The following is a 25,414-nucleotide window of genomic DNA, read 5'->3' as shown; positions in this document are numbered from 1 at the left end:
GCTGGGATTAAAGGCATGCGCCACCACCGCCCGGCGGAAACTGATTTTCTTAACTTTTGTTCACGGGGTTGGGCTGATGCCTCACAAGCATGAGGTCCTGAGTTTAGATCCCTAGAATCCTCATGAACAAAACCTGGTGTGGGGAAAACACAAGAACCAAGCATGCTGGAAGGCACCTGCACCCCATGACAGGGAGATGAGAGGGGGACTGTCTCAAACACACAATGGAAGGAGCCCTGGGACTGACACTTGAGGCTGTCTTTGGATCTCCACATGTCATTACCTACACCCACACACGCATCTGTCCCTACCCCAAACATGCACACGAATACACACATACACATCAGAAGAGTTTATTAGCTGGTGGTGGTGGCTCTGCCTTTCATCCTAGCACTCAGGAAGCAGAGGCAGGCGGATCTCTGATTTGAAGCCTGGAGTACAGAGAGCAAGAGAACAAGTTCCAGGAAAGATGGGGCTACATAGGAAGACCCTGTCTCAGGGAAAGAGGGGGAGGGGAAAGCTCACAGGAGGTCCACATGTGTTATGATGGAAGTTGAGGCAGGTGGATCATGAATTTGAAGCCAGCCTGGCTACACAGTGATAATGTCTCAAAAATAAAAACAACTGTAGCACTTTGAAAACGTTCCTGTCTACCCTCCTGTGGTGCTCGGAATGAGAATGCCCTTCATAGGCATGCTTTGTCCCAAACTGATAGCTGCTTAGAAGGATTGGTAGGTGTGGCTATCTTGGAGGAGGTGCCCAGTGCTGTGTTCCCCAACCCACAACTCATGGATCTGGATATAAAGCTCTGCTTCAGAGCCAGGCCTTTCTGCTTCTCATCATGATGCTCATGGACTACCTAGGAAACTGTAAACAAAGCCCCTAGAAGAGTTGCCTTGGTCATGGTGTCTCTTTAGAGCAATAGTGAAGGGCTCTTCAAGCAAGCCCAAGCATGGCATATATAGACCCGAGCACGGCAAACACGGCACCAACAGGTTTTGCACACACACCCCTTTCTAAACAGATGATATTCCTACAGCTAGTTCCTAAGGTCCATTCCCTTATTTGGCCACTGACTCATTCCTGAGACTAATCACCAAAGCTCAACAATCAAAATTCATCGGCTAACCTGTCTTAGCAACTCATCCCACTCTGCCTAGCACAGATTTCCCCCTTTTCTCCTTAAAAACCCACTCCTGCAGAAAACACCTGAAGCCTGCTGACCGCCTTTGGTGGATCCAGGGGCTTATCCCCACCACCACCACCACACACACCCTTAGGGCAATAAATCTTTGTAATGAGAATTTGGTGTCTGGGTGTGTCCTGTACAGATTCAGCGGACTTCCTCCAATCTCTTACAAACAGCACAGTAATTAAGACCCCCCCTTTTTATTTTGTATGAATGCTGTGTCTCAGAAGCCATCCATTTTAATTAAAAAAAAAATTGAACCGACTGGTGGCACACATTTTTTTATTGTTTTTCAAGACCGGGTTTCTCTATGTAGATCATGCTAGCCTTGAATTCAGAGATTCGCCTACTTCTGCCTAGGACTAAAGGCATGCTCTCCTGGCCCCTTAATCCCAGCACTCAGGAAGTTGAAGCAAACAGATCTCTGAATTTGAAGCCAGTCTGGCCTAAAGAGCAAAAGCCAGGGCGGCTCCCTTTGCGTAGAAACCCTGCCTTGAAAAAACAAAAAATTATTTTTTATGTGTTAGGCATGCATGTATCTATACCATATGCATGCTTATGCCACACACACACACACACACACACACACACACACACACACACAAACTTTTTTCCACCATACCAAGGATCAGCCCTGTCCTTCCCTTTCATTTGTTTATTCATTCTCTCATTTATTTTCATTCAGTATCCATATTCTCCTAAAAATGTATTTCTTTGTTTGTTTGTTTTTGTTCAATATCCATATTCTCCTACAAAAAGGCTCTCAGTCCTGGTCAAACTGAGGACAGTTTCCTAGCCGGGTGGCGATGGTGGTGCATGCCACCCAGCATTCAGGTGAAGGCAGAGGCAGGCGAATCTTAGTAAGTTCAAGGCCAGCTGGGGCTACAGCGTGAGTTCTAGGACAACAAGAGCTACACAGAGAAACTCTGTCTTGAAACCTCCCCCTGCCAAAAAACAGAAACAAAACAAATTTCTTATAAATGAGAATTTCTTATAAGGTTAAACATATACTTAGTAAATGACCAAGTGACTTTATTTTTAAGTACCATAAGAGAACAGAGGAGCTGGAGTAATGGCTGCAATTCCTAGAACCATACAGTGACTCACGGCCATTTGTAATTCCAGTTCCAGAGGACCTGACATGCTCTTCTGACTTTCAAGGGACAAGGAACACATGTACACATGCCTACAGGCAAAACGCTCACATATATAAAATAAGCAAATTAGAAAAAATAAAAATACAGACCACAACATACACTCTCCAATTCTGGTTTAACTTTACCATGGTGCAGAAGTTCATGCAGTCATTATAGCCTGCTGTGGGATAATCCTCTTGAACACTGTAAAGATTTGTCACTTGAATTGGTTTACTAAAATGCTGATTGGCCCGTAGCCAGGCAGGAGGTACAGGAGGGTGACCAAACTAAGGATGATGGGAAGGAGGAGGGCAGACGCCAGCAGACGCCAGCCAGATGCAGAGGGAACAGGAGATAGATGAACATGCCATGCTGATAGAGGTAACACTACATGGTAGACCATAAATAAGGGATATGAGTTAATTTAAAACTCAAGAGTTAGCTAGCTACAAGCCTGAACTATTGGATGAGCATTTATAACTCATATTCAGCCTCTGAGTGGTTATTTGGGAACTTGCGTGTAGGAGACAAATGTCTGATTAAAACAAGCCACACTTCAAAGTAGGTGCTGTGATCTTTTCCTGGGCTAATGGCACGCATGACAGTAACACCTAGAGAGGCTGTGCAGTGGCAGGGAACCACCTCATCCAAAGGGCCATGGAAACACAAGGCAAACAGCCACATTCTACAGTGTGCTGTGCTGCTGAGCTATGACGCTCAGCAGGCTCGTGACATTAAATACATTTTTTACTTAAAATACATAAATATATATTTGATTTTTTTTTTTTAGAGACAGAGTTTCTCTGTGTAGTTTAAAGTCTGTCCTGGAACTCACTCTGTAGACCAGGCTGGCCTCGAACTCACTGAGATCCACCTGCCTCTGCCTCCCAAGTGCAGGATTTAAAGGCATGCGCCACGACCACCCGACTCTTAAAATATTTTTAGTCTGTAATGGGTTTGTCAGGAAAGTCGTCCATCCTAAGTGGAGGAACATCTGCCCTTCCTGGTAGGAAACAGAAATAAACTATTGACATTTGTGATGTTAAGACAAATTCTTTCTCACTCCCCTCCCCTTCCTTTTCCTCCCTTTTCCTTTCTTCTCCTAGCCTCTCTGCCAACTGGTGGTCTATAACTGGAAAACCCAGAACTCCCTTTGCAGAGAACCCTCAGGCCTATCAGTCTGTTGGAAACTGATTTCTTTACCCATGAACCAACCTAGGCTAATTGTAAGTATTGTAAAATATTAACTATGTAAAGATGTGTTACATTTATTTATGCTGCAGAATATTGTTTTAACTGTGCAATAGTGTGTTATTTTTGTTTATGTTGCAATTGTTTAACTATGTAAAGATGTGTTTCATTTGTCTCACCTTGCCTGCCTAAGGCACCTGATTGGTTTAATAAAAAGCTGAGCCACTAGCTAGGCAGGACTGGCAGGGAAAGAAAATAAACAGGGAAAGTTAGGCTTGAGAGAAGAGAAGAAGGAGGAGAGAACAAGGAGACACTCAGGGCTAGAAGCCAGGCAGACACCAGCCAGCGAGACATAGAGAAGCAGTGAAAGCAAGATACACAGAAAGAAAGCAAAGTAAAAACCCTGAGGCAAAGGTAGAGAAAGAGAAACAGATTAATGATGGAGGAAGGTCATTGGTTAATTAATAAAGAAACTGCTTGGCCTGATATGTTAGAACATAGATGGGTGGAGTAAACAGAACAGAATGCTCAGACGCCATGCCGCTCCTCTCCAGGGCAGATGCGATGAAGCAAGCCACCAGGTCAGACATGCTGAATCTTTCCCGGTAAGACTGGTGCTACACAGATTACTAAATAAATATGGCTTAGGCAAGATGTGAGAATTAGCCATTAAGAGGCTAGAAATAATGGACCAAGCAGTGTTTAAAAAAATACAATTTCCGTGTAATTATTTCGGGGCATAAGGTAGCCAGGCGGCCGGGAGCTGGGTGGCAGGAACACAGGCCCGCAGCTCTGTCAACAGATTAATTTAGGTTAAAAGAGCTAGCCAGAAACAAGACTAAGCTAAGGCTGAGCATTCAAAACTAAAAATAACTCTGTGGCATGATTTGGGAGCTGGTTGGCGGGCCCAAAAGAAAAAGCCTAGTACGGTAAGCAGCTTCTAGGTACCCATTTCACTGCTGAGGAGAGGAAGTGAATCATGACTGAAGCCAAGAGCAACCAAGATGGATGCAGACAGAAAAGCTGACCAAATATTGCCCTCTATCCTACCAAAATGGTATTCCAACACTGACCAAGGTAAGTGGGCACTAGACACCAATGCCAGGCCCTCTGGGAGGTTTACAGGTAGTTTACCCCAGAAAGCCAGCAGGCTATTAATATGGCTTTTGTCACACGGGCCCAAATATCTGCAGGAAGTTACAGGAATTAGAAGGGTATAAGAGATCGAATAGGTCCCAGTTACAATAGAGATCCTGACAGAAACCAAGAGTACCCAGGGGACCAAGTCAGCCTCGGGCAGGTTAGAGAAGGACCTATGTGCATACCGTAAAGGAAAAGGACACTGGAAGGATGAGTGCCCACAGCACAGGCACAGATTGACAGGGCTAGGGATCCATACCCGTGAGCCCCCAGGAGCCCCCAGTCACAGGAAAAGTAGGGGGAAATTCTCTGGTTCCTAGTGGATATGGATGCAGTCCATTCAGTGCTGACCCAACCCCTCAGTCCCCTCACTAAGAAAAGAATTACCCTCCAAGGGGTCACAGAACCAAATCCTATGCTTGGAACACCACTCGAGAAGTAAACTCAGATGAGGTACTAAATATATCAGTGTAGTTTAGGGCTCCTTTAGGGACATAATGGGCCTGTGCATTTGGCCTTGCTAGATATGTAGCAGGTGACTATCTGGAATTAGGAGGGGGGGGGGAAATCTGTGTATTCTATTCTATATCCTTCCCCAAACAGACGTGTATACTGGAGAGAGTAGATGACATTTGCCTATATATAGTAGACACTACAACTATGAGGCCCAGAGCCTTGTTGAAGAAGAAAAATAGCAATCTCAGCTGCAGATATACCCCTCCTTCAGTGTTGAAGGCCGTGGAAATATAAATCATATGGCAGTTGATAACTTAAGATATCCGCTCACCACAGAGTGACTGGTCCCATCAAGGCAAGGCCTGCAGGACCATCAACTTTGGAAACTGTTGCTCACTTTTGCTAAAGCAGCTTAGTGTCTCCCCAATACCTGCATTGTAGTGTGTAATCTCATGATTGCATCTCAAACTTATGGGCAAATATATCTATGGGTGGTCAGGAAGAAGAGTTTTCATTTAGCTATATAATTTTGATATATAGAACATATGCTTCATAACTAGATCTATCTGGTCCCATGAGGACTAACTGCACACAATTAGCTCACGTTCACCTCAGAGCAAGTTCAAATTAGATTAATTTTTTTTTATAAATAGGTAAGTTTAAAACTTTACAGTTATTCACAAGGCCAAAGTTGCAGATGTCCAACCAAGGTTGCAACACAAAGCACCCTAAGAAAAGCATGCCAATTCTTTGCTTGCCAGTCTGCTGACAGCAGACCTATGTCTCAAAGTCTGTCACTAGGTACTGTGTTCCCACCATTTGCTCATGGACTTACCCCTGTAACCTTAGAACCTTGTGTTGCCATGGCAATGGCTCAGCTCCCTTTCGCTTACCCTAGGAATATGTTTTTGACCAATGATAGGTAACTTCTAATTTCTTTATCACTTCAAGGCTCCTGTGAGAGAGAGTTTAGAGAATAGGAGAGAAGCTAAGAGGGATTAGAATCAGGACAGGAGAATTAGAACAGAGGAGAAGAATAAAGAGTGATTCAAGCAGCACGTGTGTGAGCTCATTCCACACCTTTTAGACTAGAACTTTCCTGAGTCCCCATGTGGTGGCAATCTAACCACTAGTAGGAAGTCAGCAGAGCTGCATTCAAGACACAGGAACTGCAGGAACAGCTGCCTTGGGCACCTCAGCTTTCGTTATTCAAGATCAGAAGATCAAACCTCTAAGGAGTAGACCAGGACATACAATGTCTCAAAGATTCCATAGAACAGCTTTAAAAAGAAGTGGATCCCTAGCAGAAATGGTTTTGCAAAACTGTCGAGAATGAAATTTGTTATTCCTAAAGGAAGGCCTTTGTGTTGCCCTAGGTAAAAAATGCTGTTTTTATACCAACTCAGGAATTATCCTGAAGAAACATTAAACCATGTCCAGAAAAACTTAGATGCAGAAGCAAAGGAGTGTTCTGCGGCCTCTAATGGGCACCGGTCCCTTTTCTCTTGGTCCCCATGACTCAACATCCTTTTAACTGCCTTGGTTGGACTTACTGCCCTTACTATAATCAAGCCTTGCATTTTATTTATTTATATATTTACTTACTCATTTATTATATTATGTGCACTGGTGTTTTGCCATGAGTGTTGGGTCCCCCTGGACTGGAGTCACAGAGAGTTGTGAGCTGCCAGGTGGGTGCTAGGAACTGAACCCTGGTCTTCTGGAAAAGCAGTAGGGTGTTCTTAATTGCTGAGTCATCTCTTCAGCCCCAACCCTTGCATTTTAAATTGATTGCTAACATACATTAAAAGAATCAACTTTGTGAAAATATTAGCCCTACAGGCTCATATCAACCTGCACCTCTGCAGGAATCAATGCTTCGATTCTTATGATCTAAGCCTGGGTGGACTATGATGGCTAAGGAAACACCATTTTCAAACACCATCCACTTTAGTCACTGGCCTCTCACCTAAATTCCTGAAAACTCAGACTTGTGTAACTGCTGTGAAATTAACCACTTGCCCTGGTGTCTGCAGACTCTCTTACTGCTGTGGGCAGGGGAATGAGGCAGTTCCTCACATAGTTATAAATTCTGCTTAAGTGGAGTAATTGTGGTGTTCACCTCTCCTCCACACGCTTCGGTGTAGCATGTCTGATCTGACTTTGGAGACTGTGGTCCTGCTGTTATATAATACACTTGGCTAATTATAATCTGTATTGAGTCTGTGGTCTTCCCTTGGGGGTCTCAAACTCTGTAACATTAGAAAAAAGCAAAGGCTCTATCAGGACCATTTAATATTTTGATTTAAGAGTCTGGTTCTGGTCAGCTAGTGCTGACAAATCAGCAGTGACTAACGAGAGACCAGCACCACTGTAGTAAAATCTTTCTTTACAGGGACAACGAGTGCTGGTCAGCTGGGGCTGAAGACAGCTGTGACAAGAGGCTAGCATCACTGGAGTCTTCTGGGAAGTGTTTCCTCAAGGTCAGCACACAGAAGCTGTGTTCCAGAAGTGGCCAAGGCTGCACCTTGTGCAAACAGCTGAACTTGGTAGTGTAAGTCAGGTGGTAGGGGTTTTTAAGGCATGAAGGGTCATGGAGAGCAGTCGTCATGGGACTGTGTGGTAGGGCTGGAGTCCCTGAAGAGAGCCCAAGAGAGTCTACGGGTGAAAGAGCAGCCCATTTGCAGTGAAGACCTCAGCATTCTTGAGAGGTCACTCAAGGGAGAGTCATCAAGAATAGAGTAGCCGCCAGGTGCACACACCTTTAATCCCAGTACTCAGGAGGCAAAGACACGTCTATGTGAGTTCGAGGCCAGCCTGGTCTACAAATCTAGTTCCAGGACAGCTAGGACTGTTACATGGAGAAATCCTGTCTTGAGCAACCATCCCCCCCCCCCCAAAAAAAAGAACAGAAAAGCCAAGAGGAGGTTGGGACAGCCTGAGCCTAAATGACAAGCTGTATGTGCTTGTGCTCGCTCTCTTAGTTTTTCAAGACAGAGTTTCTCCATGTAGCCCTGGCTGTCCTGAAAATCACTCTGTAGACCAGGCTGTCCTCAAACTCACAAAAGTCTGCCTGCCTCTTCCTCTCCAGTGCTGGGATTAAGGTGTACGTCACCACCGCCTGGCTAAGATAGTTTCCTCCTCTCTCTCTCTCTCTCTCTCTCTCTCTCTCTCTCTCTCTCTCTCTCTCTCTCGTTTTTTGTTTGTTTGTTTGTTTGTTTGTTTGAGATAGGGTTTCCCTGTGTAACAGTCCTAGCTGTCCTGGAACTAGCTCTTGTAGACCAGGCTGGCTTTAAACTCACAGGGATCTGCCTGCCTCTGCCTCCCTAGTGCCAGGATTAAAGGAGTGCACCACCACCACCCGGCCCTAAAATAGTTTCTTAATAAACTTGCTTGGCATAAGACACGACTTGTGCAAGATCTCTTGACCCCAGCTTTTCTATTTTCTTCATCTTTTCACCTCCCGGTCTTCTACCTCAGGGAAGAACAGCCTACTGCTCTAGATCAGTTCTGGAAATAAGTTCTCTCTGCTCAAAATCCATTGGGTTTTTGTTTTTTTAAACAAACAGGCTCTGGCTATGTAACCCCAATTGGCTGGAAAATAGTTATGCCAAACCAGACTAGCCTTGAATCTGCAATCTTCCTGCCTCTGTCTCCTGAATGCTGGAAACACAGGCATTGCATGCTACCATATTTGACCTGCGTAATTCTTCATAAAATTGTTAACATGTTTGCCCTTCCTCCTTCGGTGAGCTATTGTGAAGCCTTAACAGAATTATACAAGGTACTGATGGAACCTAAGGTACTGTTTGTTGTAGGATATTATTCTAAGGTGCGTTATTTTTGTTTATGCTCTGGAACATTTGTTTAACGATGCAAAGATGTGTTTGGTTAAATAAAAGTCACCTGCAGTTCGGAGGCTGAGTCAGCTACTCAGGAAGTAGTAGGGAGGAGGCAGATGAAGAAGGGTTCATAAGCAGGGGTGAGAAAAAGCACAAGGATTTCTTGGGAGACACGAGGCGGTGAGCTAGATGAGATGCTTGCTATTTAGCCTCTCTGGGAAGCAGGATTCTACCTCAACCTTTGAATCTTGAGTTCTTTAGCTGGACAGAGATTTAGTTAAATTCTCCTAGTAGCATTGAAAGAGTTGGTCAGTGCCGAGGGAACAGAATTTCCTCAGGCGGCAGCTCTAGTGTCCTAGCCACTATCAGTAGTGGCGGAGTTGCAGTTGCTGACTAGAACAGAACAATCACTAAAAAAGAGGACAGCAAATGTCTTAGTGTTCTACTGCTGTGAAAGACATAAAAGCCATGGCAACTCCTATAAAGCATTTAATTGGGGTTTGTGTACAGTTTCAGATAGTCCATTATCATCATGACAGCAAGCAGGCAGACATGGAGCTGAAGAAGTAGCTCAGAGTTCTACACCCAGATTCACAGGGAGCAGGAAGACAAAGGCATGGCCTGGCTTAGACTTTTGAAACCTCAATGCGCCACTCCTCACCCCAGTGACACACTTCCTCCAACAAGGCCACACCTCCTAATCTTCTCAAGTACTTCCACTCCCTGATGACCAAGCCTTCAAATACATGGGGACCATTCTTATCCAAACCACCACTGGTATTATAACCACAGTCTTCAGATGTCTGACTCCAGAGCCAGGCATACTGGCTCAGGCCTGTAAGCCAGCACTTGAGAGGCTCTAGATCAGTCCGCGGCAGTGAAACGCTGTCTGATAGGAAAGATGAGAAAATGTTTTTCTGGAGAGAATCTTAGAATGTAAGAAGAACAAAGCCTGGCGGCTGGCACACTAACGGGTATTAGTTAACAGGAACGATTTACATGGGGAAAGCTACTGACTACTCCCCCATGCTCATCTTCTGAAATGACAAAAAAGTGCCATTTTTAGTAAAACAATATCATCCTATTCCTCAGCTGTGCTGGTGACTTAGGAGCTCAATATAACAGCAGCCACCAGTTTTTATGTGGGTGCAATCTGTACTTGGGTCTTCGTCCTTGCTCAGCAACCACTATTACCTATGAAGCCAAGTGCCAGCTCCCTGAATTCATTATCTTTAAAGCTCTGCAATAACTAACAGTCACAACTGGGAAAATCTCTTTCATTTGCAATGATAGTTTAGGTGGGAAATGTATGATATTTTGTTTATGTTAACAAATAAAGCCTGCTTGTAGTCAGTGGACAGAGGCCGCTACTAGTTAACCATAGTGGTAGGAGGTCTGTACAGAAATGAGACAGGAAGTGACAAGGCAGGACAGAAAGAGGATCTAGGCCTTTTTGGATGGAAGAACAGAAGAGGTAGGAAGTCACTGGTGTGTGCGCCCACTGCTTTACTGGTATTTCAGGTTCTTACCCTGGTATCTGACTCCTGTTTTTATTGATAGTTTAATTAGATTTACGCTTCACTGGTCCCTTGACGAATCACATCTTTCTTTTGTTAAATTAGGATGAAGAGAAGACAGTCTTGTGGGGTTTTGCAAATACATATGAGTGTGTAACCCATGACATGTATGTGCAGCTACTGGAGCAGAGCCCAGAGGTGGACGTCAGGTGTCCTGCTCTACCAGCCTCTACCCTGTCCCCTTACAGCAGGGCATCTCACTGAATCTCGACCTAGGTTAAAGGCAGCAAGCCCCAACAATGTTACTGTTTCTGCCCCTCCCACAACAGTGAAGTTAAGTTGCAAGTCACATGACCACATCCAGCTTGTAGTTGTGGCTGGTGACCTGAACTCAGATCCTCAAGCTTGTACAGCAGCTGCTCTTACTTGATGAGCCAATTCCCGGGCTGTAAAATTACATCTTTACATCACATTTCAACAGTTACTGAATGGCTTGGGCCAGAGGAAGCATAGGTAGATAAGATGCATGGTTCAGGAATCGTGTAGCTGCCCCGTCCCTACCATGTGAAAACTGGTGTGGAGCATTCTGAGCACTAATAATGATGATGATGATGATGATGATGATGATGATAATAATAATAATAATAGAGATTTGATTACAACAGTCTGGTTCCTGGTGAGAATGAATCCATATCACAGAAGCCAACAAGCCACCTCCTTAGCCCAAAACAAGAGCCAAGATGGCTGGTGGCAATACCAGTGCAAGAAATAATCTCAACAGCAAGCACTTTCTACTCAGGTGCATGGGGAAACCAGTAGCAGGTCTTTGAACAGAAGACAAGCTTGACAGGACATCAAAGGTGTGACTCCCACGATAGTTCAAAAGCCACCAGAGACATGAGCCCCAGGAAAGCAGATGTGATTTGTTCAAACAATTTCAGTGGGGCAATTTAGAAAATGACAGCTGTCTGAGATGAGAGCAGGTCACGCCCACTCATTCCTACCTCCCAGTGACTAGCAAGTTTGGGCGGAATCTCCAATCCCAGCTTCTCAAGCTTCTGATCCCTGTACTTCTCATACTGCCGGTACCCCACATAACCACCACCTGTTGCCAACAGGATGGGCACAGGGCGCAACAGGAACAAGGATCGGAGAGGAGCAGTATGCATTTTTCTGGCACCTGTAACAACAAAAACCAAGGAGATTCTGAGCCTGGGAGACAGAATTAAAAACGAAGAATACAATCCCACTTCCACAAGAGTCAGAAAGAAATTTTCAGTGAAGGGGAGTGGGCCGGACAGGTGCCAAGGCACAGATCCTAAGGCCCTTCTCCAATCGCGCCACTTAGTGGAGGATAGGCATTTTGGCTATGGAACCAGTCATGGACAGAAAACAAAAACTCCAAAACAAGTTGGGCTTCATTATGTAGGCCTATGATCCCAGCTACTCCTGAGGCCAGGCTGGATAACTCCCCTATCTCAAAACAAAAGGTTAAAACAGGCCTAGTGATCTAGCTCAGTGAGAGAGAACCTGCCTAGCATGTACAAAACCCTATGGTCCACCCTTGGCACCATTTAAAAAAATGAAGGAAGGTCAGGTGTGGTGGCCCACATCTTTAATCTCAGCACTGCCTAGGCAGAGGCAGGTAAATCTCTGTGAATTCAAGGTCAGCCTGGAAGACAAATTCAATTCTAGGCCAATCAGAGCTACACAGTGAGACCATGTCACACAAAATCAAAACCAAAACAAAACAAACTCACAAATAAATGAAGATAGGAGGAACAGAGAGAAAGACAATCTCAAAGCTATCCAGAAACTAATCAAGGTAGACACAGCTGTCTACCAACTTCCAGGTACCAGTTCTCACCCTGGGCTCTTCTCTTGGAAGTTAGACGAGATGATATACAATTCTAAAATGTATAAATCGTACGCTCCAGACAATTCAATAACAACAAAGACAGACAGCCCAAGGTGAGTGACAGCTGTCAGTAGTACAGTGCTCACCTAAGTTGTGTGAGGCCTTGGAGTCGATTCCCAGTACCACACTCACAGACACACTGACCAACAATCCACCTGAAAATACTTTAAAAGGACCTGGAGAAGGCCTGGAGAGATGGCGCAATGGTTAAGAGTACTGACTGCTCTTCGAGAGCACCCGGGTCCAATTCCCAACACCCACACAGCAGTTCACAACTGTCTGTAACTCCAGGATCCAACATCCTCACACAGACATACATAAAACAAAACACCAATAAAATAAAATTAAACTAAATTTAAAGAGGGGGAGGGTTGGAGAGGTGGCTCAGTGGCTAAATGCACTAACTCTTCTTGAAGAAGGTCGAGGTTCAGTTCCCAGCACGCACATGTGGCTCACAACCATCTCTAACTCCAGTTCCGATCACATGCTCTCTTCTGGCCTCCATGGAGACCAGGATCACATACAGTGCACATGCATATATGTAGGCAAACATGTAGACACATAAAATTTAAAAAAAAAAACATAAAAGATTTAAACTCAGCAGGGTCATGGTGGTGTACAACTTTAATTCCAGCACTCAGTAGACAGAAGCAAGCAGATCTCTATGAGTGCAAGGCCAGCCTCGTCTAGAGAGAAAACCTAACAACAAGTCAGCTAGGCATATTGACTACAGGTCCTCGTACTTAGAAAGGTAAGTCAGGATGGCATGCTACATAGTAAGACCCTGTCACAATAAAAATAAACAAAGAATTAAAATTTGGTCACAAACAAATGGACCAATAAACACATGAAAAGATATGTTCATTTGTTATGGATTGAACTGAGACTCCCCAAAAATCCTGTGCTAAAGCTCTAACCTCAGTCCTTACTGGGAGACAGGGTCTTTACAGAGGTTGTAAGCAAAGTGGGTTGTCAGGGTGGTTCTAAATTCAACAGGACTGGGAGCCTGATGAACTGCAGCAACAGTACACATGCACACTGGGAGAATAGCACTAACACGAAGGTGGAGATCAGCGACCCATCTCTAAGCAAGAAAAGCCAGAAGCTGCCCCTGAAAGCTAGGCAAGAGGCCTGCAGTGGATGCTCCCTCACGGCACGCAGGTGTCTACCTTCTACAGCCACAGTTTTTGGCATTTGTTACAGCCTTAGCAGATCAAGGTGCTATCACTATTAGTCAAGGAAATATAAATCAAAACCACAGTGAGATACACCTCACACCTATCAATATGGTAAGTGTCAGAAATTAAATTAAAAAGGTTAAGTGTCAGAAAGGGCAAAGAAATTGGAAGTCTGAATGTAAAAATGGGGTACCTACATTGAAGCTTGGCAATTCCTCAAAATGTTACACAAACTTTGAGACTTGATCTTCACAATAACCAAAAACCAAAACCAGCCAGTCACCACATGTTGAATTAGGAGCAGCGGGACTGCGTTCCTGGCACCTGGCCGCCCACGCGGCTAGCTTTACCCGAAATAATTACACAGAAACTGTATTCTTTTAAACACTGCCTAGCCCGTTATCTGTAGCCTCTTATTGGTTAGCTCTTACATATTGTTCTAACCCATTTCTAATATTCTGTGTAGCCCACGAGGTGGCTTACCAGTGAGGATCTTAACCTGCGTCTGTCTGGAGTGGGAGAATCATGGCGACTCTCTGACTCAGCTTCTTTCTCCCAGCATCCTGTTCTGTTTTCTCCGCCTACCTAAGGGCTGGCCTATCAAATGGACCGAGGCAGTTTCTTTATTAGTAAGAAATCACTCCCACATCAACCACAGGCCCCAACAGGTAATATGTCTGAAGGCACTAAAACTTAGGTGACTTAAACTTATCCCTGGGGCTGGAGAGATGGCTCAGCTGTTGAGAGCACTGGCTGCTCTTCCAGAGGACCTGGGTTCAAGACCCAGCACCTATATGGCAGCTCACAACTGTTTGTAACTCTAGTTACAAGGGATCAGACACCCTCATTCAGACACACAGACACATATGCAGGTAGACATCAATGCGTATAAAATGAAAATAAATCTTTTTTTTTTTCCCGAGACAGGGTTCTCTGTAGCTTTGGAGCCTGTCCTGGAACTCACTCTGTAGAACCAGCCTGGCCTCGAACTCACAGAGATCCGCCTGCCTCTGCCTCCCGAGTGCTGGGATTAAAGGTGTGAGCCACCACTCCCTAGTGGAAATAAATTTTTTTTAAAAAGTAAGTAAAATAAAATAAAAGCAAGAAGAAAAGAAAAAAGCTTACCTCTTGGTGTGGAACAATTCTGTATTCTGTGAATTATGTTTTAAATAAATGCTGATTGGCCAATAGACAGGCAGGAAGTATAGGTGGGACAACCAGACAGAAAGTAGAGTAGAGGCGGGTCAATGAGAACAGGAGAATTCTGGGAAGGAGGAAGCCCATTCCTCCCCAGTCCTGTCCAGACACCAAAGAAGGAAGATGTGACCTGCCCTGCTGAATAAGGTACTGAGCCATGTGGCTAGCATAGACAAGAATAAGGGGCTAATATAAGTTATAATGGTTAATAAGAAGCCTGAGCTAATGGGCCAATCAGTTTATAACTTATGCAGACCTCTGCGTGATTTCTTTGGGATTTACAGGCTGTGGGAACTGGGCAGGACAGAAACCCCAACAAGCAGGCCCTCATGCTACAACTCCTGAATGGTCAACAGCAGCACAGTTTACAACCAGGAAACAGAACAATCCAAATGATCATCAACTGATAAATTAATAAACAAGTGTCAGGTTGGTAATGAACCCTACAATGCTAGCATTCAGAAACTGAGGCAGAAAGATCATAAATTCAAGGCCAGCCTTGGCTTTTAAGACCCTATCTAAAAAGGTTAAATAATTGGGGGTGGGGGCATAATAGGACACACACACAACGTGATACCTTTCCCAGGTAACATGGGTCATTAAATAAAAGCCTACTGATAAGTATGGGGTATTTTTGTGACCCCCCAAACATTACAAACATTACATTGTTCTGGGTTATCCTCTGGAACTTGATGTTAATGTCTGCTAGCTGGGCACAGTGGCGTACACCTGGGGCAGGCAGAGCTCTGTGAATTTGAAGTAAGCCTAGTCTATATGGTGAGTTCCAGACCGGCCAGGGGTACACAGTGAGAGCCTATCTTAAAAAAAAAAAAAAAAAGACATCACAGAATCACAGATCATGGAGAAATAAAGCTAGTATTGACCTGGAAGTTTCAACCCTACTGACTAGCTTTTATAGTGTTGGAAGATCCTATGCATGCAACCAGGGGAGAAAAGTAATCAATATTCTGAACCACCTCTGAGCTCTGTAAACTACAATAGTGGCACACGTTGTGACATGAATGTTAAAGGAGTAACCAACTATTTTCTGGATGGCTGCGAGGCTGCTCACAAGACAAACTGGCACTGTTAACTGCGCTGTAAACTCAAGCTGGATGGCTCACAGACTGTAGGGGAACATCTATGATTCTGCTGGATGGACAGGTATTCAACTGCCCTTAAGTACTTATTTTTATACTTATAGATTATTAGTGCACCTCTCAACCCTCATCAAAGAAGCTGATTTTTGCAGTTGATAGCAATAAATACAAAGACCTACAACTAGTGAACATGAAGAAAATAAAGAGATTGTGGGATGCTTATGCTAAATGAGACCTCTGTATCACACCCCTTCCTTCCAAGGCTCAGGGATCCCTAGGGAAGAGAAGGCAGAAAGAATGCAAGAGCCAGCAAAAGTGGGTGACTACAGCAAAACTGTGTTTCTAGACATGACAGGGCTAACGGACACACAATTTCACAACAGATGGGACTATATGCACGAACCTGTGAGAGCAAGCCAGCCAAACCCCAACAGAATTTTGTCTTCAGAAGTGACAAAATCCCACCCCTACCTGAGGTAGGTAAGGGAGAAGGAGAGTCAGTTTTTGTTCTTTGGTGATGCAGTTCATGAGTGACTACTGAAGCTCTCATAGACAGCCTTTCACCCATGCACATACTGGAAACACAAAGTGGTTTTAAAAGTAAGAACACAAGGGCTGAGAGACGGTTAAGAGCACTGACTGTTCTTCCAGGGGTCCTGAGTTCAATTCCCAGCAACCACATGGTGGCTCACAACCATCTATAATGAGATCTGGCGCCCTCTTCTGGCCTGCAGGGATGCAGGCAGATGCTGTATACACAATTAATAAATAAATTTTTAAAAAATTTAAAAATTTAAAAAGATGTAGACTTATTAAAAAAAAAAAGTAAGAACACAAGACCAGGCAATGGTGGCACATGTGGGAGGCAGAGGCAGGTGAATCTTAGAGCATTTGAGGCCAACCTGGAATATAAAGTTAGCTCAAGGACAGTCAGGACTGTAACACAGAGAAACCTGTCTCAACCCCCTACCCCCCCACACACACAAAGGTGGAAATGGTATGATGGTGGGGGAAGGGGATGTTGAGGTAGAGGTAGTTTTGATAGTTTATGTATGTGCACAGTGTTCTGCCTGCATGAGAGGCAGAGGCTAGTCTGGTCTACAGAGCTAGTTCCAGGGTAGCTAGGGCTGTTACACAGAGAAACCCTGTCTTGAAAAACCAAAAAAAGTTTACTGGGCTTGGTGGCACATAAGATGCCTTTGATCCCAACACTTGAGAGGCAGAGGCAGATGGATCTCTGTAAATTCCAAGCCAGCCTGGTCTACATAGTGAGGTCCAGGACAGCCAGGGATATAGAGAGAGACCCTGGCTCAAAAAACAAAAACAGCATAACAGGTGTTTTTGTTGAGGAGACAACTGATGTTTATATAACAGTGAAAATACTATAAACTGCTCAAACAGCTACTACTCTGGAGGCAGAGGCACATGAATCTCTATGAGTTCAAGGCCAGCCAAAAATACAAAGTGAGATCTTTTCTCTCCAAAACAACACTCTGCTGAATCGTATACTTACAGAAGTGAAGTTTATGGTAGTGAGTTATCTCAGTAGATGGACATGTTTAAAATCTTATGTATCTAGAATGGCATATCATTTAGTTGTAAAGAGGAAAGTCTAGAACCTAGAGAGTTGGCTCAGCAATTAAGGTCTTTCAGAGGACACAATCTGGTTCCCTGTTACAGTGGAATATTTAACTATGCAAAGATGGGCTGCATTTGTTTAGTTATGCAAAGATGTGTTGTTGTTTTACCCTGCCTGCCTAAGGCACCTGATTGGTCTAATAAAAAGCTGAATAAATAGTGAGAGAGGAGGTATAGGTGGAACTTGCAGGCAGGAAGAATAAGTAAGAGGAAGAATCTCAGGCAGGGATGCCAGGGGCAAGACAGACATGGAAGCAAGATAGCAGGATCTACAGAATAAAAGAAAGGTAAAAAACCCCAAGGCAAAATGTAGATGATTAGAAACAGGTTAAATTAAGTTATAAGAGCTAGTCGGATAAACATAAGCTAAAGGCCAAGCTTTTATAATTAATAAGAAGTCTGTGTCACTATTTGGGAGCTGGCTGGTAGGACAGAGAAAGCACTCAGCCACAGTTCCCAGAACCCGAGTCAGGTGGCTCACAACCACCTACAATGCCTGCTTCAAGGAGATCCAATACCTTTGGCTTCTGAAGGCATGTACAATCATATGCACATACCCCCACACAAAAACACACATGTACACAAGGCTAAAAATAATAAAAACAAATTATTTTTCCCTTTTATCTTTTCAAGACAGGGTTTCTCTTTCTAGCCTTGGTTGTCTTGGAACTCACTCTGTAGACCAGACTGGCCGCAAGCTCACAGAGATCCACCTGCCTTTGACTTCCAGTGCTGGGATTAAAGACATGCACTACCGTGCCCAGTTAAAACAAATATTTTTTTTTAAAGAAGGAAAAAGGAAGGGCTAGAAAGTGGTTCGGTGGCTAAGAGTACTTATTGCTGTTTGCACAGGAATAAGATTTGGTTCCAAGCACCCACATCATGGCTCACGACCTGCAACTCCAGTTACCAGGAACCCTCTTCTTCTGTACACACCAGACACTCAACTCACATGGTACACATATGCACATGCAGACAAAATATTTATATACATAAAATAAATACATCTAATTTTCTTAAAAAGGGAAATCCACTTGTGTTAAGTATATTAAATCTGGGTTGGCAAGATGGCTCAGAGGTTAAGAGAACTGACAGTTCTTCCAGAGGTCCTGAGTTTAGTTCCTAGCAACCGCATGGTGGCTCACAGCCATCTGTAATGAGATCTGGTGCCCTCTTCAGGGCCTGCAGGGATACACACAGACAGAACACTGTATACAAAATAAATAAATAAATAAATAATTTTTTAAAAAAAAATATTAAAACTAGCTGGGTAGTGGTAGTTCATGCCTTTAATTCCAGCACTCAGGAGGCAGAGGCAGGAAGATCTCTGTGAGTTCAAGGCCAGCCTGGCCTACAAAATGAGTTCCAGGACAGTCAAGGACAGCCAGAGCTTTTATACAGAGAAACCCTATTTGGGGAAAAACCAAGATAGATAGATAGATAGATAGATAGATAGATAGACAGACAGACAGACAGACAGACAGAAAAAAGATATATCTGCGGCTGGAGAGATGGCTCAGAGGTTAAGAGCACTCACTGACTGCTCTTCCAGAGTACCTGAGTTCATTTCCCAGCAGCCACATGGAGGCTCACAACCATCTATAGTGAGATCTGATGCCCTCTACTGGCACAAAGTCAACAGAGCACTCATATACATAAATAAATCTTTAGCAACAAAAAGAATATTAAATCTGAGCCAGGCATGATGGCACATGCCTTCAATCCTGGCACCCAGGAGGCAGAAGCAGGTGGATCTCTGTGAGTTTGAGCCCAGCCTAAGTTCCAGGACAGGCTCCAAAGCTACACAGAGAAACCCTGTCTTGGAAAAAAAAAAATTAGATCTGAAGGACGCTAAGCAACACCAGCCAGACACAGAGAAATGCTCCATGATCTTACTCACATATGGAATCTAGGAAGGTAACGGGGCTAGAATAGCCCAACGGTAAAGCATGAGCCTAGATGGATAAGGGTTTTGATCTCCAGCACTGCAAAATAACCGTTTTTAAAGGTGGTTAGAGTAGGAATGGGAAGATGAAGGCCAAATGACACAAAGTTGTGGTTCTGAAGGACAGTAAGTCAGAAGACCTAATGTATAACATGAAGGTTATTGTTAATATCATATATTAGTAACTTGCCCAAAGAGAGTGGAGTTTGAGTGCCTTTACCAATAACAGCAATAAGGAAGTTACATGAGATAATAATTTCAGTAATTTTCTGATATAAGGTAGTTTATATCATTTTACTATGCATCTCAAGATAAGTGCATCAACACTCCATGCTGCTGGCCAACTTGACGGGACACTCCTTTATAGGCACCCAGGAGGGTGGAGAAAGAGGGGTAGTGTTGACGGTCAGCATGGACTCCACAGCAAGACTCTATCTCAAAAAACAAACCAAAAATATCATGGTGTCTGCCTTAAATACATACACGAAAAAGAAAAAGAAAAAAAGGGGGAAAGCCACAACTGAAAATCCTAACAGCAAAGCGCAGATCTGTGCGGCTGACTGGATGGAGGCAGGTGCCCACAGACCTCGTTTTAGTGGTTGATTTTAGTTATTTGGTTTTGGTTGTTGTAAGACAGGGTCTCATGGAGCCTAGCCTAGCCTCAAACCCACTGTGTGCCAAAGACTAGCCTGATGCTCCTGCCTCTACTTTCAAGAGCTGGGGATGTCTGTGATGGTCACCACAACAAGCTGATTCTTTTCCTTTTTCTGCGGTACTGGGGACTGAACCTACGAGGGTCCTGTACATGCTTGGCTAGAGCTGCACCACTGAGCTACATTCTTAGCACTGGCTCTTTTTTTTTTTTTTTGGTTTTTCGAGACAGGGTTTCTCTGTGGTTTTGGAGCCTGTCCTGAAACTAGCTCTTGTAGACCAGGCTGGTCTCTAACTCACAGAGATCCGCCTGCCTCTGCCTCCAGAGTGCTGGGATTAAAGGTGTGCGCCCGCCCGGCCAGCACTGGCTCTTTTTAAAACATTTATTTAGTCTGTATTTGTATGTACACGCTTGAATGTGTTATACAGGTAACATGTAGATCCTGGAAATCAAACAGGCCATCAGATTTGGTGGTAAGTGCTTTTACCCACTGAGCCATTTCACTGCCTTGCTGGTTCTTTTTTAAATAAGGAAACAGACATCATAAATCTTGTCCACTATCTAATCATCCCTAATGAACCTGGCAGTTAATAGGTTTCTGTTGTGACAGCCTGTCTTGCCTTGGGCAAACAACTTTGGGCGGTAGGGACTGCAGGAAGGAACCATGAGCTGCAACATTTCCACCTCTGTAAAGGGTCACAACCACCTTTTCTCTGGCAGTCTCCTCAAGCAGCTAGCTGTCTTGGAACTCATTTTGTAGACTAAGTTGGCCTTAAACTCACAGAGATCCGCCTGCCTCTGTCTCCTGAGTGCTGGGATTAAAGGCATGCGCCACCACTACCCGGCACCATCTGGTATTCTTGTTGAGTCCATTTCAGGCTTAACAAGAATTTGATCTCCTTGATAGAGACTCCCATGGAAAATCACTCAACTCTATTCTAAGAACCCAAGGTCAAAATGCCCTAACTAACTTAGCTTCTGTTAAACCATTTGTTTGCCCCAACCCCCGCCCCCTTTGCAGCTGCTGAGCAAGATACCAGGATGTGGTTTTTGCTCTTTAAAACCCCTTACTCTGGGGCTGGAGAGATGGCTCAGCAGTTAAGAGCATTGCCTGCTCTTTCAAAGGTCCTGAGTTCAATTCTCAGCAACCACAAGATGGCTCGCAACCATCTGTAATGAGATCTGGTGCCCTCTTCTGGCCTGCAGGTATACACACAGACAGAACACTGTATACATAATAAATAAATAAATATTTAAAAAAATAAAAATAAAACCCTTTACTCTAAATACTTGGAGCTACACTTGGGTCCTAAATACCTCAGCCGGAATGAAGACTCTCAATTGGCTAGGAACTGTGTCTGAGTGCTCATCTCTGATGGACTCCCCATAACAAGAGAAAGATCCACCCTTTGCTTTGTTCCTTCTGAACTGCATAGTACGATACCCAGTCTGCAGTGGGGTCTTGTTGCATATCCCAGGCTGACCTCAAACTCAAGGCCGTCTTCCTGCTTCATTGGGATTAGAATATCCAGCGTCATTTATAGGTTTTTCTCTTGACTTTTCTTTCTTTTCTTTTTTCTTTATTTTTAAAGATTTATTTATTAAGTAGACAGTGTTCTGGTTGCATGTACACCTGCATGACAGAAGAGGGCACTAGATGTACAGATGGCTGTGAGCCACCATGTGGTTGCTGGAAATTCAACTCAGGACCCCTGGAAGAGCAGCCAGTGCTCTTAACCTCTGAGCCATCTCTCCAGCCCCTTTTTTATTCAGTATTATACATGTATCTGTGTTCATGTGAGTACAGGTGATAGCCAGAAGAAGATATCAGATCCCCTGATGCTGGAGTTACAAGTGGTTTTGAATGACTAGGAGTTAGACAGATAGACTCCTAGGTAGGCAGACAGACAGGGAGAGGGGCCATGACTTGGTAATAAAGGTGGCAAATTTTCAAGATGGCCAGGTTCTTCCTCACTCTCTTGACTTGAGACATAAAGCTGGCAGCTTAAAACAAAGGCCTTGTAGGCATTTTGTCTCCCTCCAGCAGCCCCACTACTGAAGGACTAGCTCAAAAAGTTCAAGGCCGGCTCAAGACATAGAACAATTCTGGGCCAATCTGTTGGAGAATATAATTTTCACATGTGTGACTTTTGTTTATGCTGCATTTGATTAACTGTGAAGCCGTGATTCGTTGCTTGTCTAAAACACCTGGTCTTAATAAAGAGATGAACGGCCAATGGTGAGACAGGAACAAGGACAGGCAGGGCTGGCAGGCAGAGCGTATAAATAGAAGGAGAACTGAGGAGGGAATGAGGAAAGCGGACATCAGGGGTCAGTCACCCAGCCAGCCGTGGAGTAAGGAGGAATGTAGGTGTAAAGAAATAGAGAAAGCAATGGCTTCATCAAGATAGAAGCAACCATGTGGCAAGATAATTTAAGATAAAGACAAGCTGGCCAGAAATAAGCCAAGCTAAGGCCAAGCATTCATAACTAAGAATAAGCCTCCATATGTGATTTTTTTTTTTTTTGCAACTGGGTGGTGGGCTCCCTCAAAGAGTCCAAAGAGTAAAACATCACACAACACCAACCAGCCTTCTTCGAAGGGATCAACCCTAAATTAGGGGCAAAAAAACTCTTCAGAGACTTAAAAAAGCCATCCCTCGAAAGAGACTGAATGTTTTGGCTTCCTGAGCCTCCCCACTTCACAGAGCATAACCTTCTGTGTGTCCACTGCATGCCTCTCCTCACCCCCAGGAAACTCCTTTCTGCAACTGCTAACTCTGTCTGCTGTGTCTGAGATTTCTCAGATGCTACTGGTTATGACTGAGATTTTTCCTGCCTTGTAACTCTTTAACCAGCAGAGGAAATGAACTTGAGCAAGACTCCTAGACTGTATCATTTTGGGGGCTTGTCCAGGATGTCTTCTGAGGAACAGACTCATCAAGGTTAGAAATCAGGCTGACCCCAGAAAAGATGGAAGGTGAGCCTGGTACCTTCCCCTGTCCTGAAATGGGACTGGGAATTTATTTTCTTCTCTTTTACAAGGGAGCGAGTGTAGCCTAGGAAACAGTTTGGTGACGAGAACCTGAGAAAAGGCACTACAACTATACTACTAACCTAGGGTCTCGCTCCATAGCAATGCTGCCTTAGTCTGGTCACTGATCCCAGTGCCTGAATGGAGGACATTTTTAGGGAAATAGTTACTATGTGGAAACAAACCTTCAGATTTTTTTCAAACCACCTGTGTTTTCTGAGACAGACCCACTACTCTTTTGAACTTAAATTGGATGGTGGGAAAATTCTCTCTCTCTCTCTCTCTCTCTCTCTCTCTCTCTCTCTCTCTCTAAAAAAAGAAGTTATCTGAGAGATCTCCAACTGATCGGAGCTACGCTGCTCCCCTAAGCTTAGACTATGGGATTCCTTCCTCTTTATTTTGCCAATGGGGACTTCCCAGCTGAGGAGGCCATGGTACTACTTCCTCTTATACCCATGCTAACTAACTAAATTGTCTCTTTAAAGAAAAGCACGTAAAGATGCACATTTAATCTGTGAGATGTGTGGATATCACAGGGACCTGTGTCTGATGGGAGAGGGGTTCATCTTATCAGGGAGCCAGGCTAAACTTGAATAAAAAGCAATGGCTTCGTCAAGATAGAAGCAACTGTGTGGTTGGCTGCTATCTCTGGTAATATTATAAAGAAGACCAATGCCATGTGATTTCACTGTCATCTTGTTAACGCAATCACGTGGCATAAACCAAATCCTTTCCTACTAAACCCTCAGGTTATTTCTGTATCTCTTTTTTATTAGACGTAAGAGGCAACACCAGGCCTCTAAGATGTATTTTTTTTCTCAATGTTCTGCTCTGTTTTAATATCAAGCCTTTCAGTTACAATAGCAGAGATTTAGAAAAGAAACAATCTAATATGGCCACTTTCTGAGTTCTTTTACATTTTTTGTTCTATGTATACCATCCTTTAAATTACAGGGACTTCAACCCAATTTTCATAAGATGAATAGTAAGAATCCTCCTAATTTAGGGTGAGGACACAAATTGGGCCCCCTAAGATATTGGCATAGTTGCTGGTGCCCTGCAATGGCTACCCAAGCTTACCTGGGGCAGATAGTCATGAAAAAACAGAAACCTAACCCTCAGCATTTCTCAGAAAACCCAGTGACTCGGGGACCTTGCTCATCAGACAAATGCAGCTTTTTCATTCCTCCCTAACAGGCCATTCACCTCAAGGTACACCTGCTACCCATAAAACGACCTGACTACATCAGGCACAGGCCCCTTCTGGTGGGCTCAGCTGGGGTATCCTGTTTTACCCAAGACAAGAAAAAAATCCCAAGCCTTCAGTAACCCTGTGAAGGCCCTTGCACTCCCAGGCTGGGCTGCTGTTCTCTATCCTGTGAGACAGCTGGGCAGTCTGTTCCCCAGTAAACTTCTTTTCTACCCATGGAGTGGTCTTGTTTGGTGGTTCTGTTGTGAACACTTATATCTGGATAGATGGATGGATGGATAGACAGACAGACTGCTGATAGGTAGACAGACAGATCACAGGTGTTTATCATGCTTGCTTTCTATCTAGATTTAAAAATAACAAGAAAAATTTAAAGCTCAAAAGAAAAATGGACCTGAGATTAGCAGAACAAGTGATCCCCTTCAGATTCACTGGGTCCTACTCCCCTTTGCAGGAGCTAGAGGTCAGTTTTCATCACAAAACAGGTCATTATTTAGATCCCAGGAAAACAAATAAAAACCCAAAAGCTCTGTCTCTCAGAAAGCCGTGCTGTCTTAACCTTGACTGTCCAACAGCTAAGGTTAGGGGGGGAACTAGCGTGCTCTCTACCTCCCTCCATTTGTCCTTAGGGTGAGGCCAGTGTCTGCCTCAGAATCAGGGCTTTCTTTGAGCTGTCCTATGGAGGAGGTTTGAAGGAAACTAAAACAGCCAATAATGGTGCTTAGGGTATATGTGGAACTGCAGGCATGGATAAATGCAGTTCAGTCCCACACTGGGAACCAGCCTTGGGAGTGCAGGTCACATTGAACACCCTGCAATTGGCAAGATATTGCCTTCTCTGGATGCTGGTCTGAGAGACTTGAGGAGGATTAGGGGAACCTAACCTCCATCCACCTCTCTCAATTTCGTTTTCACTTTACATATGGGAACGAAATCCTCCAAGATTCCTTCAAGTTTCTTTCCCACTTGTCTCCTGGACAACTGGAGCAGGTTAGACCCTCAGTTGCTTAAAAGAAAGCTTTAGACTTTCTCTCAACCAATACACGGCCTACACACCCTCTAAGAAAAACT

The 25,414-nt window shown here is 44.1% G+C and overlaps 1 protein-coding gene across 3 annotated transcripts in view; it reads right to left on the bottom strand.

Annotated features, from left to right (window-relative positions):
• The window catches only part of Pisd (phosphatidylserine decarboxylase), a 54,112-nt gene that overhangs the window by 13,667 nt on the left and 15,031 nt on the right, over positions 1-25,414 (bottom strand). For 2 of the 3 annotated variants that reach the window (XM_050141288.1, XM_050141289.1), the window contains exon 3: positions 11,476-11,651. The exons of the other annotated variant lie outside the window; for it this stretch is intronic. In XM_050141288.1, coding sequence (XP_049997245.1) covers positions 11,476-11,651 — 176 coding nt within the window. The remainder of the gene's footprint in view (positions 1-11,475; positions 11,652-25,414) is intronic. 3 annotated transcript variants of the gene reach the window in all.

The sequence above is a fragment of the Alexandromys fortis genome, unplaced genomic scaffold (assembly GCF_014885135.2).
Source record: "Alexandromys fortis isolate MF-2015 unplaced genomic scaffold, M_Fortis_MF-2015_v1.1 scaffold_7, whole genome shotgun sequence".
In the NCBI taxonomy this organism is placed as follows: Eukaryota; Metazoa; Chordata; class Mammalia; order Rodentia; family Cricetidae; genus Alexandromys; species Alexandromys fortis.
This window is presented reverse-complemented; position numbering and strand designations above follow the sequence as displayed.